The 19,665-nt window shown below is 42.8% G+C and overlaps 1 protein-coding gene across 1 annotated transcript in view; it reads left to right on the top strand.

Moving 5' to 3' along the window:
• PARN (poly(A)-specific ribonuclease) overlaps positions 1-18,811 on the top strand; it is a 143,964-nt gene extending 125,153 nt beyond the window's left edge. Inside the window, exon 23 of the mRNA XM_077773192.1 lies at positions 18,538-18,811. Coding sequence (XP_077629318.1) covers positions 18,538-18,811 — 274 coding nt within the window. The remainder of the gene's footprint in view (positions 1-18,537) is intronic.
• The last annotated feature ends 854 nt before the right edge of the window (positions 18,812-19,665 follow it).

Below are 19,665 nucleotides of genomic sequence, written 5' to 3'. Positions count from 1 at the left end.
CACTGTTCATGAGGTCGAACCCCGAGTCTGGCTCTCAGCTGAAAATGCAGAGCCTGCTTGGGATTCTCTTTCTCCTTCTCTGCCCCTCCCCCCCACCTCAGAATGAATAAATAAAGTTAAAAAAAGAAAAAAAGACCTAGAACCAAGAGATTTTAAAACAAGATGTAGGAACAGCTCTTAACAAATATCCCATGTCTGGTCCACTGGCCGGCATCAGGGAGAAAGGAACTGATTTAGCTTGTCTGTCCCCTCTCTCTTCTCTCAGGCCAGTGGATCAGGACACCGCTGCTTTCTCTCAGAGAGATTTGTCAGTAGGATTCCTAGGAATGATACAAAAAGGGGTGCAAGCAACTTGGGTAAATGGGGTGTGGTTGGCGGCATACAGTGGAATATTACTCAGCAATATTCACAGAGGACGGGAGCTCTGACACGTGCCGCACCCCGCGTGAACCTTGAAGACCTTGTGCTCAGTGAAGGAAGTCAGTCACAAAGAGACTGATGCTGTGCGAGTCCCCTGTGACGAGATACCCGGAGTTGTCACGTCCACGGGCTCTAGGTGCAGTGGTGGTCACCGTGGCGGGGGAGGGGGGGCGGAAGGAATGGGGAGCTGGGGCTTAGTGGGTGCACAGTTTCTGTTTTGCAAGATGGAAAGAGTGTTAAGAGGTCCGTTGCAAGGCACTGCGGGTGTACCTAACACCACCGGCCTGCACGTTTCAAAGGGTCGAGGTGGTAAATTTTGTTACGTGTATTTTAAAAGCCTTTTTTTTCCTCAGTGGTACCTGGGGAAGGGAGGGTGCTGATGACAGACCTCGAACACTTTAAAAATTTGAATAGAAAATTAATATGATAGAAAAAGAGTGAGAAGCTCATCATTTTCAGTTACTGCTCATCTGCTTTATACTTTATTTAAATGCATTTGTAGATGTAAAAATTCTTGAGATGAAACGAGAGGTTGGTGAATTCGGTTGGAATACGCTGCTAAGATCTGACCTTTCTTTTCCCGTCAGTTGTACAGGCTGTCGTGTGGCTGGCACCCACATGGGTTGATTTGTAGATGAAGGTCTCCCGTAACAGAGCTAGAGTATGAAGTGTCAACGCTGTAGAAACTGACAAAAGCCAAAGTGGAAAAGCTGTGTTTTCTTTCCTTCACAATTGAAAGCACAATGTCATCTCAAGATTTTACTTTAAAGAACGTGGAAGCCCAGTTGAGTAACGCCTTGCACTCACAAGTACACCTTGCACTCACATGACCTGTGAGGTCTTGAAACGTGTCCATGCCTCCTAATCAGTGGGATTTGAGAATTAATCTTCTCTGTCCATGTACTTTATGTCATTTACTCGACCAACCATAATTAAAAGTGATTATCTGTGTTTCTAATAATGTCTTCTATTCCTCATACTTCTCTTCATGTAAGAGAATAATTTTTTACACTTAAGTTTATTTATTTTGAGAAAGATTGGGAGAGACCAGGAGCGGTGAAGAGTCAAAGAGTGAAAGAAAGAGAGAAAATCCCAAGCAGGCTCTGCACTGTCAGCGCATTGGAGGCTCTAACTCCCCAACCCTGAGATCACAACCTGAGCCGAAATCAAGAGTTGGACACTTAACCAACTGAGCCACCCAGGCACCCCAATTATACTTTTTTTTTTTTAATGGTGTTAACGGTGGAAATCGCCCTCCACACGCTTAGGTAGGGTAGTGAAGTGCTAGTTTTTACGTGTCCGTTAACTAAGTAAGAACACCTCTCCTGGTTCAGTTCCCCAGATCAGTGTGGTTAGGGTTATTCCCGTATTTCTTGTGCTTTTAGCTGAAATAAAATATGAACTGTATAAACTGTATAGATTAATTGCAAGATGTAGACTTTTTTTTTTATGTTTTTCTGGCAGTTTTTTTTTTTTTTTTTTTGAGACACTGTGTGCTTTTAAAAAATTCTGCTTATCCATCCTTAGCCGCAGAAGCAGCAGGAGGTTTGTGTGTATTTGCAGGAGGTCGGGTGTGAGGGTGAGGGATGGCCGCTGTGGCCAAGCACCACGTTCACATGCCGTCTCCCGGTTTGAGGGCTTCCTTTCGTCCATCCACAGACCCCTGAAGCAGACGTTCGTCGCTCTGCTGCACTGCTGGCCATGCGAACACCATGTGGGTGCTTGCCAGATGGAACATTCACAGGCTCCCTTTTGCGCCCCTTCAGCAAAACACCTGAAATCTGCTGTGTATTTTCATATCTTCAGTCCCAAACTAGAACTAATTACAGAGTCAGAGTGATGGCTAAATGGATGTTTACTGTATGTTTCTTTAAACTTTTTTATAAGTGTGAAGTTGTTTTAATAATGCAGGGGGAAAGGGAACGGGTCTTGGGGAAGCCTCGTGTGCATTTCCAGAAGAGGAAGGCATTTGGGGGATTCTTGACTATTTGCAGGTTCCGCACACCCGGGAGTTGACAGGTGGCAGTCGGCTGATGGCTTCATGCCCACCGGGGAGGCTGCTGGACAATGTCCTTCCTCCCCCCTGCAGCCCATAGGACCTATGCAGGGTCCCTCCTCCCCTCTGCAGCCCGTATGACCTATGCAGTGTGACCCCCTTCCGCTCCCCCTTCTCTCCATCTCTCCTCCTTTCCCGATGCATTGCAGAGGTTTGGACCCCTGCCTCAGAAGCCTCAGATCAGCACCATCTCCAAAAACATGCCCACCACGCCCACCACAGGACAGGGAGGGGACGGCAGAGGCCCTGTCGTCCAGGTGTCTGCCACGTGCCAGGCACTGTAACTTGGGCTGTTTTGTTTCATTTTCTTCTCTAATCCTCGTAATAACCTATTCCTCAGTGGAGGAGACTGAGACACTCGCCGAAGTATGGGGATTTGTCTGGAGTCACAAAACCAGTGAGGGGTAGAACCCGGATTCGGGCCCTCATCGCTCTCGTCCCAATCCCGTTGATGCTGCTTCCAGAATGTCTGCTCCCTCCTCATACACCCATTTGTGATCCTTCCCTGCTGCCAGAAGTGCCGTGTGAGATGCCGGCCAGGCCACCTGGGGTCCTTGGGAATTCCCGCCTTGGGGAAAAACTATTGTGTATTTATACTGCATTCTAGCACCTAACATAGGATGCTATGTGGTCACTCAGAGAAAGGTTTAAACAAAGGATTGGGCAAGAGGATTCACAACACTCTGGGAACATAACTGCCTACCTAGTGTCCCACTGGGGAGACATCTCAAAGACTGCTTTGCCCCTTTTTTCTTTTTTTTGAGAGAGAACTTGCACGCGTATGTGTGCAGGGGTGGGAGGGGAAGGGCAGTCGGAGAGGGAAAGAGAGTCTTAAGCAGACTCCTTGCCCGGGGCGGAGCCCAGTGTGGGGCTGGATCTCACCCCCGTGAGATCATGACCTGAGCCAAAAATCAAGAACCGGCCGCTTAACTGAGCCCCTCAGGCGCCCCTGCTTTTTTCCCTTTTGAAAAATATAAAGTATACTAAGAGAAGTTTCTTTGCTAAGGATAAGGCTGAAAGGAATGACATTCTTTTATAATTATACCGGAATCCACTTTATTTTATTGTCTTACTTGTTTAGACTGAAGGAGCCGTATGAAGGTGGGTGTAGATTGACTGGATCCTTGGACTGTCAGCTCCGCAGAAGACTGTTCATGTGCTGCATCATAATGTTCTAAGGGAAAATAAAAGCCAGTTAGTCTCCTGCTGCAGAAATCAGTGTTCAGGCCACCATTTTCTGAGTGTCACGTCAGCTGTCTTGATTTAATACAAAGAGGGAATTCTTGGGAAGACCATGAGGTACATTAGCTCAGCATCTTAGATTAATGATTCTACATTATTGGAAGGGATTTGTTTCTACCATGCTGTAGTCACAAATTACCCCAGAAAGGTCTTCAAAAGCCAAACCAAGATGTAAGAATGTGTGCCTTCCTAGTGTCAGAACATCTTCTGGGAGGTCCCCTGTTCTGAGAGAGCGGAGATGATGCTCTCACATCCTGGTAAAGCCTTCATACCATATTGGTTCATCAGATCAGTTTCGTAGTGCTGATGATGTCATCTTAGCATTAATTTGATTAGATATGTGATGTGAATGTCTATTCAGAATGCCTCCCTGATGGCTGTTGTGAAACCACACAAGAATTTAGAGTGGCATTCTCCATATGGTCAGTAGTGCTTTCTCTCTCTCTCTCTTTTTAATCTATCATCCCCGGTTTCTCCCTCTCCATTAATTCAGATCATTTTGGCAGTAGTGGGCATCTGAGAAAGGTGAGTACTCATGCAGGGAGGAAGAGTTAGGTCCTTCATGAATGTGACAGTCCCACCTGCCTGCTTTCTTCTTCATCATTTGTGGAACAAATTCTCCAAATTTGAGCCTGATGCTCACTTGACATTATGGGGTTTTTCCTTCTCTGGTTGGATTTGGTAGGTTTATAAGAAAAACTGGGGGACTTGGGTGGCTCTGTCAGTTAAGCATCTGACTCTTGGTTTCAGCTCAGGTCATGATCTCATGGTCATGAGTTCAAGCCTGGCATCAGGCTCTGTGCTAACAGGACAGAGTCTTCTTGGGATTCTTTCTCTTTCTCACTTTCTCTCTCTCTCGATAAATAAATAATTTTTTTTAAGAAATCAAAAGAAAAAAAGAAAATAATTTCCAAGGAAATGGGATGTCTTAAAAAATATGTAGGAATAAGATACTAATGCTCTGAATTTCATTGTTGTTTGGGTCATTGGTTTTGAATTTCTTTCTTAAGGGTCATTTCTACTTGCAAATGCTCATAACTGTGGAACACTGTGATAGCACACTTACTCTGATGAATGGGAGTATAGACTGAAGACTAGTCTATATTGTAAGGGATTTGTGAAGAGATGAGATACAATCTTTGAAAGATTCGGCCGCACCTATAACTGTGAGCAGGAGTTTTACTTGATAAAGCTGTACACTCATGGAGCAAGAAGACACTGGAAGGTGATCTAGTCCACTCTCCCTGAGGTTAGAGAACAGAACTGGAGGCTCCGAAAAGCAGTGTCCTCTTCGAAGTCACAAAAGCAGTGGGTGGAACAGAGCTGGGCTGGCCCGTTTAACATAGACAAGTAATGACTGACTTCTGTTACAGAGCTTTTTCACAACGTTAAGTGCATCTTTGTGAAGTCCTTGACGTTTTTTTTCTTGCAGAATATTTTCAGTGAAGTACATGAACATTATTCTTTAAAGCCAAATAATAGAAAACTGTTATCATTAAAAGTAGCTGTCCCTGATGCCCTCCTCCTGTCCCTGAGGGCCAGCCCCTCTCAGCTCTTTTCTTTTGATATTTACTTTGTTCAAGCAGTGTGATCATTGCTATGTCTTAGTTTTTCTGTTTATCCATTGGCTTAGGAAAGCGGTGGGCTTGTCAGGTCATTTTTATGGTCCTAACGGTATGTGGAAAGACTGCCTGTAGTTTTTAAAGTTTTCCCAGCTCCCTGCACTGTCCCTGATTCTTTGTGTATGCTGCTCCGCTTTAGGTTTGGTCTCTTATGTTAAAGGTTTTCTTCAGATATCTGACTGTTTTGGGTTTATTTAAGAATAAACTAAAAAGGAATATGAAGCTGTGGGTGTGGAGGCTGATCTTATTGGCATGTCTTCTCTGTGCAGTGATGAAGTGAGAAGCTGGCTTTGCAATTACATGTATTTTCCCTGCAGCTTCTGATTTTCTTTATGGCCTGTGTTTTCCGTGATCTATTTAAGAAATTGTCACCTAAACTAGAGTCAGAAAGATTTTCTTATTATTTTTCTGTAAATTTTATAGGTTTTTGTTTTATGTTTAGGTACGTGATCTCTTTCAAGTGGATTTTTCTGTATGGTGTAAGACATGAGTACAGTTCATTTTTTGCACATAGATGTCCATTTGTTTTGGTGCCATTTTTTGAAAAGACTGTCCTTTCTATGTTGAGTTACTCTGGCTTCTTTGTCAAAAGGCGTCTATAGAGTCTTAAAGTCAGATAGTAAATCCTTCATCCTGTTCTTCACTTTTCCACATAACGTGTAAGGTCATTTGTTGATTTCCACTAGAACCCTCCTAGGTGGGGCGCCTGGGTGGCTTATTTGGTTGAGTATCCAACTCTTGACTTCAGCTCATGTCATGATCTCATAGTTCATGAGTTCGAGCCCCACGTCAGGTTCTGCACTGATAGTGTGGAGCCTGCTTGGTATTCTCTCTCTCCTTTGATCTCTGTCCCTACCCCTCATGCTCGCTCTCTCTCTCTCTCTTTCTCTCTCTCTCAAAAAAAATGATAAACTTAAAAAAAAGTTTGCTAGGACTCTGATTGGGGTTATGTTGCATCTATAGATCATTTTAGAGAGAATTAACATCTTAACTGTATTGAGTCTTCTGACTCATGAACATGGTATATCTTTTCACCTGTTGAGGTTTTCTTTGATTTTTCTCATCAGTTTATTACAGTTTTCACCAAACAGATTTTACAAATGTTTTATTAGAGTTGTACCTAAGTATTTTGCTTTTTGATGCTGTTGTTAAGTCATATATTCTCAAGTTCTGTTTCCAGTTACTCATTTCTAATATAAAGAAATACAATTGATTTGTATGTATTGACTGTCTTTGAACCTCACTAAATTCACTTATTAGTTCTAATAACTTTTTATAGACTATTTGGTATTTTCTGTTTAGACAGTCATATCTGTATGTAAAAGCAACTTTATTTCTCCCTGCCCAATGGACCATGTTAAGTTTTGTTTCTTTTTTTTTTTTTTAATTTTTTAATGTTTTATTTTTTTGAGAGACAGAACAGAGCGTGAGCAGGGGAGGGGCAGAGAGAGAGGAAGACACAGAATTTGAAGCAGGCTCCAGGCTCTGAGCTGTCCTCACAGAGCCTGATGCGGGGCTCGAACTCACCAACCACAAGATCGTGATCTGAGCCGAAGTTGGACACTCAACTGACTGAGCCACCCAGGCGCCCCATGTATAAATTTTATCTCTTTCTTTTGTCTTGCACTGGCCAGGGCCTCTAGCACACTGTTAAGTAGAAATAGTGAGAGCCAGCATCTGTGTCGTATTCCCGATCTTAGGACAAAAGCCTTCAACATTGTGGTATTAGCTGCAAGGATTCAGGTATTTTTAGATTTTGATTTTCTGACTTGCACCTTGAGGGAAGTGAGCTGATGGCTAGTGCTTCGCGTACTGATCGGCAGGAGGGAGCTGGAGGCCTCTCTTCTCAGTACGTGGGGGATGCTACCTCCCCCATATGTCAGTCCTCACTGCCTTCCTCAGCCCCACTCTGCACTGCTGGACTTAGTGCCTCTGGGAGAGGATCGTTGGCCTCTAGAAAGCAAACCCCCTGTCCAGGTCCTGTTGGCCTGGGGCAGTGCTGGTCCCCGGCTTCCCCGGGACCGGGGTGGGGATCCTAGTATGGCCGTTCCTCCTGTTGACATAGCCCTGTCCTGTCACCTACTTGTTTTAGGAATCTGGCGCCTGCTATTTGCTGAGACTTCGCAGGGCTCTGTTGACTGAATCAGCTTTTTATACAACACTTAGACTTCTGTTTCCTCCTCTGTGCAGAGTTCTTTGGCACTCTTCTTCCTACTTGTCGTCTGCAAAGAGTGTCTCCAAAGTGAGCTGACATCCTGTCCTCTGATGCTGCCTCTCCTGTTCTCTGTGCCTTGGTCGGGTTATTTATATCTCTCTACAGATAAACATGTGTGTCCAACCCGTCATGTTTAACTTCCTGGAAATTTTTTAAAAGCAGTTTATTTTCTGAAATAGTTGGACTTTTGGTTTGGAGGAGTTGTTTTGTTTTGATTTGCTCACATTACTGATTTGATTAGTAATTCTGTTCATCAGAGACAAAAGTAAATTTTCGTGCAAAAGTAAATTTCATCCCACCGTCTGAATATTCACATGTTCGTTAGGAACTTAACTTCGACTAATTATGTGCTGAGTATAAATTCCTTGTCTAGGAATTGTTCATTTCTCTCATGTTTATCATCAGTTAATTTTTTTCTATGTTGAATTAAAGTGAGTTAGCAGTACGGGATTATTTAGCCAAATTCAAACCAGGTTGAATGCCATTGATTCTTTGCAACCAGAACCAAGTTTTTTCTTATTTAGGCCAGTCTCATATTTAAATATAAACTTTTTACCCAGGACTGAGCCACACACTCACACAATATATTCATATATTCTCTTTCTTTTCCCTGCTTCCCCTAGATGAGGGGGAATAATGCTTTTCCCATTCCATTAAAGATACCCCTTAATCCTGCATAGCTAGCATACAGATATACCTTATTTGATTTTAATTTTGCTTTTCAAACTCAGATTCTTTGTTAGAAATGAGCATGACAGCTCATCAGCCACCTCCAAGAGCTTGCCTTCTGAATGGAGCATAGGCTAGTAAACACCCTCCCTGTCCACCCAGATGGTACCCACAAACAGGGAAACACTCATGCTCACGGAATTCGAATTCAGCTGAGAATTTGTGAAAACAACAAAAATGCATTTTCTAGCTCCCACGTCCCCAGATTTTTCCAGTTCATTTTGCTCTGTGAGGTGGTTTGCTCCGAGGGAGATCGCTTCTTTCCCTTAGCTGTATCTCATTGGGAATGTGTTTTTATCCAGACAGATGAGGCAAGTTGACTGTATACCAGAATGTAAACCTGTTAATATCATACATAACTGGGGATGAAATAAGCAATTTGCTCTTTGTCCCTTGCCTTACTGCTCTTGGAGAGGAAGCATTCACTTGCCTCACTTATTCCCTGCCTTCAGCACACCTCAGCTACAGAGGGCTGATGCGGGCCCTGAGCCAGGTCCTGAGAAACCCCCGGTCATCAAGGCTTGTGGGACCCTGTTCTCACTGAACTTCCCTTGTAGTGGCAGAGAGAGAATAAACAAAGAAAGAAGTAAATAAGCACAGACAGAGATGAGTCTTTGGGGGGAGGGTCTGCTCAGGCTCCACAGGGTGCCAAGGGGAGCTTTTCTGAGGGGCTCTTTTTCCACATGAGACCTGCGGAAGGAGACCTGGCCCTGGGAACACGGGGCTGGGCAGAGGGGGAGGCAGCGGAGCTGTTCGNGGGGCGGGGGGGGGCAGGGAGGGGGGGGAGTTGCTTATCTGAGTGAGGTTTCTTGCCTGCCAAATGGGAATAAAAACACACGTCCAGCCTAAAATGCTCATCTCCAGGCATCAAACGAGAGAATTTTGTAAACTGAGGAGCCCTTTAAAATGAAAAATGGCTATTTTATCCAGCAGCATGAACCTCCCAGCCAACTGGAGGACTTAGCCTCTGTCTTTAAGACTTCCTATAATCCTATAAAGCTACAGGTGGCATAACCGTGTGGTGCCGGCACATGAACGCCGAATAGATCGTGAAACAGAATAGAGTGTCCAGAAAACAACCACACATTTATGGCCTGTTGATTTCTAGCAGCGTTTCCATGCAGGAATCCCTTCCTGACATTTCTAGTTTGTTTGTTTTTTTTAATTTAAATTTTATTTTAGAGAGAGAGTGCACACAAGTGGGGGAGAGGGAGAGGGAGGAGAGAGGAGAGAGAGAGAGAGAGAGAGAGAGAGAGAGAGAGTCAGAGTCTTAAGCAGGCTCCACACTGAGCACAGAGCCCAATCTGGGGCTCAGTCCTATAACTGGGGGATCATGACTTGAGATGAAATAAAGAGTTGGATGTTCAACCAACTGTGCCAACCAGGCGCCCCTTTAGGGACATTTCATGTTGCTCCAAATCGTGAGAAAAATCAGTCAGCGAATCAGGATAAAGGAAGAAAATCTGTTTAATCGTCAACATAGGTATTACTAATTCAAAGGAATCTACTGACATGACATAGAACACAAGAGTGGAATCAGTGTCAAAGGTTAAGGTCAACATTTTGGAAACTAGCACAGGACCATATGAAACCGAAGGGGCTATGATCAGATCCGCCATTCCCATTTGTCACTGCCGCCATGTTGAAGTGTATGGTCGTAGCCCTGGCTGCTGCTAATAGTGAGTCATTTTTATAAATAAAAACATATTAATGAGTTTACTCACATCACTACACTTTATAAAAATCCAGTGAACCTTGTTCCAAGAAATAGTAAGTTTTGGAAGCAGTCTTTAAATTGGCAGTTCTGAAACATGTTTCTGTGTAATAGTGCTATTAACCTTGCCAGGATACCCAGATGTTATGTTATCTTAATAGAATCCAGCGGCGTTTTAGTGTTTGAATATTTGCTGTAAGGCTGCAGTTCTTTGTAATTACTTTTATGGAAGAAATGCAGAGGCAAGATGTAAATAGTATTGTGAAATACTTTGATGTGAAATCAGCCCATCTAAAAGCAGAATTAGGCCAAGCAGTATCAAAACTAACATCAAGGCAAGCAGACAAAATATTTTCATCCCTCAAAGAGGAAATGAGCTTATACAAAGCACTATGTGGTCTTAACACCCAACTTGTATTTGCTTTGGACACACTCAGAACAGTTTGACCAACTTCAGTGCAACGTGAAAGAAACTTTTCTACATCTGGAATATTTGTCATACGACAAATATTAGCAGTTAATAGTTGTGTATTTAAAAATCTTATTTAAGAATAACTTTTAAATATTTGTCACCTTTTTAGTTTTTATTATTTTTAACTTTTTTAATGTTTATTTGCATTTGAGAGACAGACAGAGACAGAATCCAAGTTGGGGAGGGGCAGGGAGAGAAGGAGATGCAGAATCTGAAGCAGGCTCCAGGTTCTGAGCTGTCAGCACAGAGCCCGACGTGGGGCTCGAACCCATGGACCAGACCGCAAGATCATGACCTGAGATGAAGTCAGACACCCAACCGATAGCCACCCGGTCACCCCATTTTTTAGTTTTTAAATGACGTTTATTGGGCATCCATTCAGTTTTATCCTTCTAATGTTTTCTGTCAACAAATATCTATATCAGGTAGAGATTATTTTTACATGTTATTGAAATACATAATTTTGTCATTGTATATGTTTTGTAATAATAATAATAACCATACATTTATTATTATATCTTACTTTACTGAACTAACCTCTGAAGTTTTAAATATAACCCTGTCATAGAAAAAGGATTCATTTTTTTATGATTGTAACTCATTATTATTTAAAAACACGTAGTAAAGTACTATTAAAAGTATAGAATAATTTATTATTCAGGAATGCTGATTTCTTGTTCTCCAATTCTGAAGATTAATAGCTGTCAGGAACTTGGAACAATTTCACATTCCTGTCAAAGGTGCTGATAATCCGGGAGGCAGAGTTAGGTGTGTCAACAAATAGTTGTGAAACAGTTGTACAGTGCTGTGCAAAAACTGAACTTCTCTTAAATCACACCATATACATGGTTAACTTGAAATGCTCATAGACCTAAATTTATGAATTAAAACTATAACACTTCTAAAAGAAAAGATGGAAAAAAGTGTTAGTGACCTTGTGCTATTAGTCTGAACTGTGGCACCTGCACCCAAGTTCATGTGTTGAATCCCTAACCTCCACTGTGATGGTATTAGGAGACGGGGCCTTTGGGAGGTGGCTAAAGTTAGATAGGGTCATGAGGGAAATGTAAATGAAAACCACATTGAGATACCACCTTATACCCATTAGGATTGCTAGCATCTACCATCAAAAAACAAAAACAAAACAAAAACCCAGAGAAGAACAAGTGTTAATGAGGATGTGGAGAATTTGGAGGCTTATGTACTGCTTGTGGGAATGTTACTGTGAAAACCGTATGATGGTTCCTTCAAAACTAAAAACAAACATAGCGTATGATCTAACAATTCCAAATGAAGACAAGGTCTTAAAGTTAAGGATATATTTGTACACCCTTGTTCAAATTAGTATTTTTCACAGCTAAAATATGGAAGCATCGCATCGCTTCCATTGGGAAGCATCCCATTGTCCCAGTGGATAATAGTCACTGTCCACTGACAGCACATGATGGAATAGTATTTATCCTTAAAAAGAAAAGATGTACTTGGGGCGCCTGGGTGGCTTAGTCGGTTAAGCGTCCGACTTTCGCTTAGGTCATGATCTTGCGGTTTGTGGGTTCAAGCCCCGCGTCGGGCTCTGTGCTGACTGCCAGCTCAGAGCCTGGAGCCTATTTCAGTCTGTGACTCCCTCTCTCTCTGACCTTCCCCTTCTCACGCTGTCTCTCTGTCTCTCCTAGAAATAAATAAAAATATTAAAAAAAAAAAAAAAAAGAAAAGATGCACTAACACCGGCTACAACATGGATGAACCTTGCTGGGCACTGTGCTAAGTGAAATAAGCCAGTCTCAAAAAGACAAATACTGCATGAATCCACTTATATGACGTACCTGTCAGAGTAGGCAGACTCAAAGGGGTAGAAAGAATGGTGGTTGCCTGGGGTTGGGAAGAAGGGAGAACAGAGAGGGAGTATTTAATGGGTACAGAGTTTTAGCTTTGCCAGCTGAGAAGAGTTCTGGAAATGGACGGTGGTAACATTGTAAATGTACTTAATAGCACTGAACTGTACACTTAAAGTGGTTAACGTGGTTAAGTTTTATGTTGTGTGTATTTTACTATGACTGAAAGAAAAAAACTCGGAAAAAGCCTTTCCACAAATGTTCATAGTATTATTATTTATAACAGCAAAATATCAGAGGTAGCCCGATGTCCATCAGCTGGTACATGAATAAATGAACCGTGGAATGGCCATACTATGAAATAGTACTGAGTAATAGAAGGAATATAATACTTTGGTTCTCAGGGTATTATGTTAAGGGAAAGAGTCAAACACAAAGGACTGAAGACTGTATGATTTCATTTATGCGAACTCCTAGAAAAGGCGAAACTATAGGATTGCGGGCAGATCAGAGATTCAGTGCAGAGTGGCACAAGGCATCTTTTTAGAGAAAGGGAACTGTTCTCCTTTTATTGTTTTTATGCTTACGTGGTTGTACACAATTCCAAAAATTAACCAGACTGTCCACCTAAAACGAGTGAATTTCATTGCACGTACATAATACCCTCATTTAAACTAAAGGGGAAAGATTTCATGGGGCAGCGAGAGTTTTGTGCTTTCGCAGATAAAGGTATTTGTAGGAGCTGTAAATATAATCCATTAGCAAACATTTTGTTCTACCAAAAGGAAGAAATTAATGGAGTCACCCTAAAAGAATTTGTTGTAATCGCTACATTGTCAATACCTTAACTTGTGGCAAAATTCTGAGTTTGACCTAATAGTCATTGTGACCAGGATGCCTTATCATTTGCGTCCCCCTTATAAATTCTAATCAAGGTTTAAAGTTCAGTTTTGACATACCAAGTTGGGCCTCTAACATTTTATTTTTAATTAATTACCACTTCTTCACTGGACTTAAATGTGCATTTCATATTCATTACGAAGTAGCTCACGTTGTGTATTAATAATTCCGCTTGCAAAATGAACTCAGACTAATGGAAAGTTGTTTTGCCTGATTTTCATTCTGACCTTTGACCTTTAAAATCCATTTGTGGAAGAGAGAGAGAGAAACCAAGAAACAGACTCTTTTTTTTTCTTTAATAGTTTATTGTCAAATTAGTTTCCACATAACACTCAGTGCTCATCCCCANGGATGTGTCAAGTAAGAAGTTGCTGCGGTGAAGGTCAAGGAGGCTGAGAAACAGACTCTTAATAGTGGAGAACAAATGGATGGTAACCAGAGAGGAGATGGGTGAGGGATGGGGGAAAGGGAGGTGGGGATTGAAGACGACCCTTACCATGATCCAAAAACACAAAATGTTAGAAAATAAAATCAATCTGCAAAGGAATATCTTATCAGCTATGCATGTATTGAGTGCCCATATGTATATACACCCACGCTCGCGCGCGCACACACACACACACACCATCATACCTTAAAACTATATAAATAATAATGAATCTAAAGACACTTTATATATCTCTCTTTCTATGTCTAATAAAAACTGGTTTTGATCCAAAACTGCTTTCGTTAAATTACATGGGATAGAGTCACAGCTTTTATTTTTATTAACAGAATGATAGCTAAGAAAATTTTATGTTGGTGTGGATATGACATTCGCTTACATTTTTAAACATACAAAATGTATTCATTTCACACATATCCGAGGGCTTTTGCAGGCAGGATGTCCAATAAACAACAGACCTCCCTCGGAACAAAAGGATGCTTATTTGAGAGCAGAAACCACAGATTAGGAACCAAGAAATATGTTGTAAATTAATTGGAAAACTTTATGGAAATCCTTTCTGTTGTTAACACTTTGTTTCATTTATTTTTGGTGTTGTGTGCATCTGCTGTCTCTTCCTGCCTCCCCTGCCTGTATACCCGCGCACTCTACGTCATACTCTCTCTCCCTCCCTCTCTCCCTTTTCTCTCCGTTCCCTCCCTCCCTTCCCCCCCCACCACCCAACACACTTATTTTTTTTCTGAACTATCTGAAAGGAAGTTAAATACATCAAGGTGCTTTATCCCTAAATCCATTAAATAAGGATATTTTCCTACATACCTTTAGTACAGTTACCAACCGCAGTAATTGAACATTGATAGAATACTTGAATCTACTGTTCATATCTCAGTGTTATTACTTGATCTAGCATTATCTAGATCACTTTCCCCACTCCGTTATAACACCCAGGCAGTGATAATGCCTTACATCTACTTTTCGTGTCTCTTTCGTCTCTTTTATAACGGCGACACTGTTGAAGAACACCAGCTCCTCCCCTCAGCACTCTTTTTCAGTAAAATGGTTTCCATTTGGGTTTGTCTGACATTTCATCATGGTTACATTTCAGTTACACAGTCCTGACCAGAAGAGTGCCTAGGTGTGCCCTTGTGAGGTGTGTCACTGTGTGGGAAGATACTTTGAGACCTTGAAGGTATCCCACTCTTCATCAAAACATCTCCCCAGATGGGGCACCAGGATGGTTCAGTTGGTTAAGCATCCAACTGTTGTTGTTGGCTCAGGTCATGATCTCAGGGTTTGTGAGTTTGAGCCCCACGCTCTGTGCTGACAGTGTGAAGCCTTCTTGGGTTGGGATCTTCTCCCTCTCTCTCCCTCCCTCCTTCCCTTCCTCCTTCCACTGCTTGCTCTTGCTCTTTCTCAAAATAAATGAACTTCAAAAAGATAGAAAATAATTTTAAAAAATCTCCCCAGATGTAGCACCTACTGATGATATTGGTCTCAACCATCCTTCATGTGATGGTTGCAAAAGGGTGACCCGCCAACTCCATTTGGCTTCCTCCGTCACCATTTCATAGTTCCTGCTCAACTAGAAGAGCTCTCCCTTCTTCCTCCCCCCGCCCTGTATTATGTATTCTGTAAATCCATGGATTTATATTTTTTCAATAGTTTAGAATTTGTTATTGCCTCTGAATTATTTTGGTGCAGTGAAAACCCTCTCTGGCTGGACCTTATGTCTCCGTGACATACATGCTGCATCATTTCTTGAGCAGTTTCCTCCTTCATGGTAATATTACACGATGTTCCAGGCTCCTTCTGTGCCTCCTTCAGGCCATGTGTGGAATCGGCCAGTCCTTCGAGAAGCCCTGATTTTGTTCAGGTTATGGTATTAGAAATTAAGATACGGACACTAGATGTGCTCCTTGCTCCTGGTGTTTCTTTGCTCCTAGGTCCTTTCAGTGGATAGTGCATGGCTCTACACACATGCGTACCCACATAGTGGTTCACACACACGCATACACGTGTGGATGCACACATGTACACATACTTTTTAAAAATCATTCTACTCCATCCCCACAGGCCTCTTCCTTGTCTTCCCCCATTCTAGTATTTGTATGTCTGGCTTCCAGCAACATCAGCGCATTTGCTAATTTGTTCAGTTCTGTAACACATCTAAGTATTTTCAGAATTGTTTCACTCACTTAACAACAGAAGACGCAAAACTTAAGAGCTCAGGATTTGAGTTCTTCCCCGCACCCCACTCAAGATGGGGAATACTGGGTTCATAAATTACTCTTCTGTGCTTTTTCATCTTCCTTACTAGAAATCCTTCACTATCGGTTCTCTGAGATCTTCATTCTATCTTACAGCTGCTCAGAATTTCATTGATGATATGTACACAGTTTACTTAACCAATTTCCTATGCTTCAACATTTAGGCAGTATTTTGTAATTAGAAATAAAGCTGTAGTGGGGCGCCTGGGGGGTTCAGTCAGTTAAGTAAGCATTCAACTTTGGCTCAGGTCATGATCTCAGGGCTCGTGGGTTCGAGCCCTGCATTGGGCTGTGTGCTGACAGCTTGGAGTCTGGAGCCTGCTTCCGATTCTGTGTGTGTGTCTCTTCTCTCTGCCCCCTCCCTGCTTGCCCATGTTTTATTGTAATACTAGATAGGTTTTTTTTTAACGAGAGAGAGAGAGAACAGGCAGGGGAGAGAGGCAAAGAGGGAAATAACAGAGAGAGAGAATCAAGTAGGCTCCATGCTTAGTGCAGAGCCTGATGCAGGGCTTGATCCCATGACCCTGGGATCATGAACTGAGCCAAAATCAAAAATTGAATGCTCAGGGCACCTGGGTGGCTCCGTAATGTAAGCTTCCGACTTAGGCTTAGGTCATGATCTCACCCCTCGTGCTTTCAAGCCCCATAGCAGGCTCTGTGCTGACAGCCAAGAGCCAGGAGCCTGCTTCGGATTCAGTGTCTCGCTCTCTGTCTGCCCCTCCCCTGCTTGTACTCTGTCTCTCTCTTTGTCTCTCTCTCAAAAATAACATAAAAAAAGTCAGACGCTCAACCGACTTAGCCACCCAGGTGCCCCTAGATATCATTTTTTACACTTAGATATCTCATCTATTTGGTGTTTATTCTTTTGTACCAAGGGAAGAATGGGTCTGATGTATCCTTTTCCACTGGAAAAGTGTTTAAATGTTCATCTTTGCCCCAGTAATTTGAGATAACCACCTTTATCATACTGTAGATTTCTATATGCAGTTGGGGCTCTTTCTAGACTTTGAATTTCTCGAAGTCCCAGCTGAGTTTTCATTAAACATTTACATCTCAGAGGCTACCAGGTTCCAGGATTTACAGTATAGAGGAATTTTTAGGCTTCTTTCCCTTATTGTTTTTTTTTTTAACACTTTTTAAATTTTCTGAATGTTCAGAAACCATCCAAAATTATTTTTGTCTTTAAGAAAACTTGATTGATTTATTTTTGAAAGAGAGAGATAGAGCAGGGGAGGGGCAGAGAGAGAGAGGGAGACACAGAATCCAAAGCAGGCTCCAAGCTCTGAGCTGTCAGCACAGAACCCGACACAGGGCGCCAACTCACAAACCAGGAGATCGTGACCTGAGCCAAAATCAGGAAGTGGTCGTTTAACCGACTGATCCACCCAGGCGCCCCAAGGTATTACCAGGTTTTAAACAGTAAACTTTAGCATGAAGTTTTAATAACCTCCCAAAATATTACCATTGGAATCCCCCCTTACTATCCCTTCAATAAAAGAGGTGTTTTGGAAAAGTGCATCTAATGTATGTAAAAAGAGGACAGGTGTATGGGGGCCCAGCTGGTCCTCAGAAGCCACGTGCTCTGAGCTCCGTTCTGCCTCTTGTGGATTCTAAGAACCACCAGGGAAGCAGTTTATTCCTCTTCTCCTTCCCAGGAGCGAACAAGTGTAAAGTACAGACCAGATGTGAGTGCAGGAGTAACACAGAGGGTCTAGAATAATCGGGCAGCCAGAGTTGTGTTTATATGCAGTGTTTTAAGTATTTCACTTCCTAGAAAAGGCTTAAATAGGGGTATGTACACGTTCTCTCTCTGCTTTCCCGCCCCCTCTCTGTTCTCGAATGGCCTCCCTCAAGTGGAATGACTTGATTTTTAAATGTTTCTCCTAACTTGGGGGATATAATAAAAAAAAATCTATTTATAAGCCCCATTTAGAGGGAGACAGGACTCACGTCGGCCATGTGGTCTCTGTTTTTATCAAGTTACATTTCAGGGAACATATTTCCTCAAGGAGAAATCAGGACATGTAATTTGATTTAATTCAACATGTCACATCCTATAAAGCTTTAAAAGTGAAGCCAGGTTTAATTATAAATTTGACAAGTCACTGGTTTGGAATAGAAGAGAACTCTGTGAAGGTGGGCCCTGCCCTGTGAGCGTATGCAGATGACAGAGCGTGACAGCAACACCCTCGAAAATCCCTCTGTTGTCCCGAGTGTCCGTGAGGCAGTCACGCAGGTAACGGTGCTGTCTTCCCATTTCCTGCCACCAGGACTATTATTTTGTTATCGCAGCTCTACTCTTCTTTCCTGCTCTTCTCCTACCAAACAGAGACCCGGAACTTTCTTTAAAACTTCGTTCTTCGAAGCACCCAGAACAGCGTAGATGCGTGTCTGCACGCACACAAGCATGACGTAGCACCTGCTTCTGAATAGGCTTGTCATGGGGAGACCTTTGGACTTCAGTTCGTACTAAGGTCTTTAACTTGCACTTACTGGTGGTAGCTGCCCGTGTTGCTGACGGCTGGTTAAGCGGGAACGGACTTAAGAGTATTCAGACGTGTTATGGGCTCGTCTTCCTGCTAATGTCCACACCTTTCACGTCGCCCCCCTGTTTGCCTTTCAGTCTTACCGCGACCAGCACAGTAGGAAAGAGACATTTGAGCCCCAGCCCAACAGAAGCTGACCTGGAGGCCAGAATGTCGGGCGAGATTTCTGACACTGAGCTCGAGCAGACCGAGTCCTGTGCAGAATCCCTCTCCGAGGGAAGGAAAAAGGCCAAGAAATTAAAAAGGATGAAGAAGGACCTTTTGCCAGCAGGTTTGTATAAGATCTTACTGAAGTCCTGGAGTTATGTTCTCTTTAACGCTCTAGAAACTCCCATTTGCGGGGAGGAATGATAGTAGGGCTTCGGCCGGTGGCAAAGCCCGTGTACAGTAGTCTCCCCTTAGCCAGGACTCGCTTCCCGTGACTTCACTGACCCACCGTCCACTGAGATCCAGAAGCGCATGATCCGCGTCAAAAGGTCAGATGTACCGTTAGAAGGTCAACGGTGGCCTACTGCTAGGCCTGTGTCATTCCCAGTGCCTGTGTCTTTCAGCTCACTTCTGTCTCATCACAAGGGCATTTGATCATCTCACGTCATCACAGGAAGAATGAATAAGATATTTTAAGAGAGAGACTAGTTCATAGAACTTTCCGTACAGTACATTGTTCTGACTGTTCTCATTTGTTTTTAGCCATTGTCAGTCTCTTACTGGGCCTAGCTTATAAACTGAACTTTACCCCAGATGTGTATGTACGGGAAATCACGTGGTGTAGAGAGAGGTTTCAGGCATCCTCTGGCGGTTTTGGAATGTATCCCCCTCACGTGAGGGGGCTGCTGTAGTGTTCCACAGGACCAGCCACTTTTAGGATCCATTTAATTTCATTTGAGGAATCCCTAAAAAGCCCTGTCTCCTGATAGAGGAAGGTTTGGCAGGGGCCTGCTTAGTTAAAGATGGTCAGTCCGTCTTGGTAAATCCTCTCTCTCTCCTCCACGGTTTAGAGGCTTTGCTGATGTGTGTAAGTTGACTCGGTATTTTAAGTGTGCGTTTCCATTTGCACAGAGGCCTGCTCCCACACATGTTATTTTCAGTGGCAGAATTTTCACCGTTCCCAGCAAAACGCCAGGCAGCCTACATTCCCCTCACAAGCAGAATTACATAAGGAACGAAGGGAACCGGAGGCTGACCTGTGTTGAGAGCCTAGTATG

This window comes from Crocuta crocuta, unplaced genomic scaffold (genome assembly GCF_008692635.1).
Source record: "Crocuta crocuta isolate KB4526 unplaced genomic scaffold, BGI_CrCroc_1.0 scaffold16, whole genome shotgun sequence".
Taxonomy (NCBI): Eukaryota; Metazoa; Chordata; class Mammalia; order Carnivora; family Hyaenidae; genus Crocuta; species Crocuta crocuta.
The sequence above is the reverse complement of the archived record's forward strand: the minus strand, read 5'-3'. Positions and strand labels throughout refer to the sequence as shown.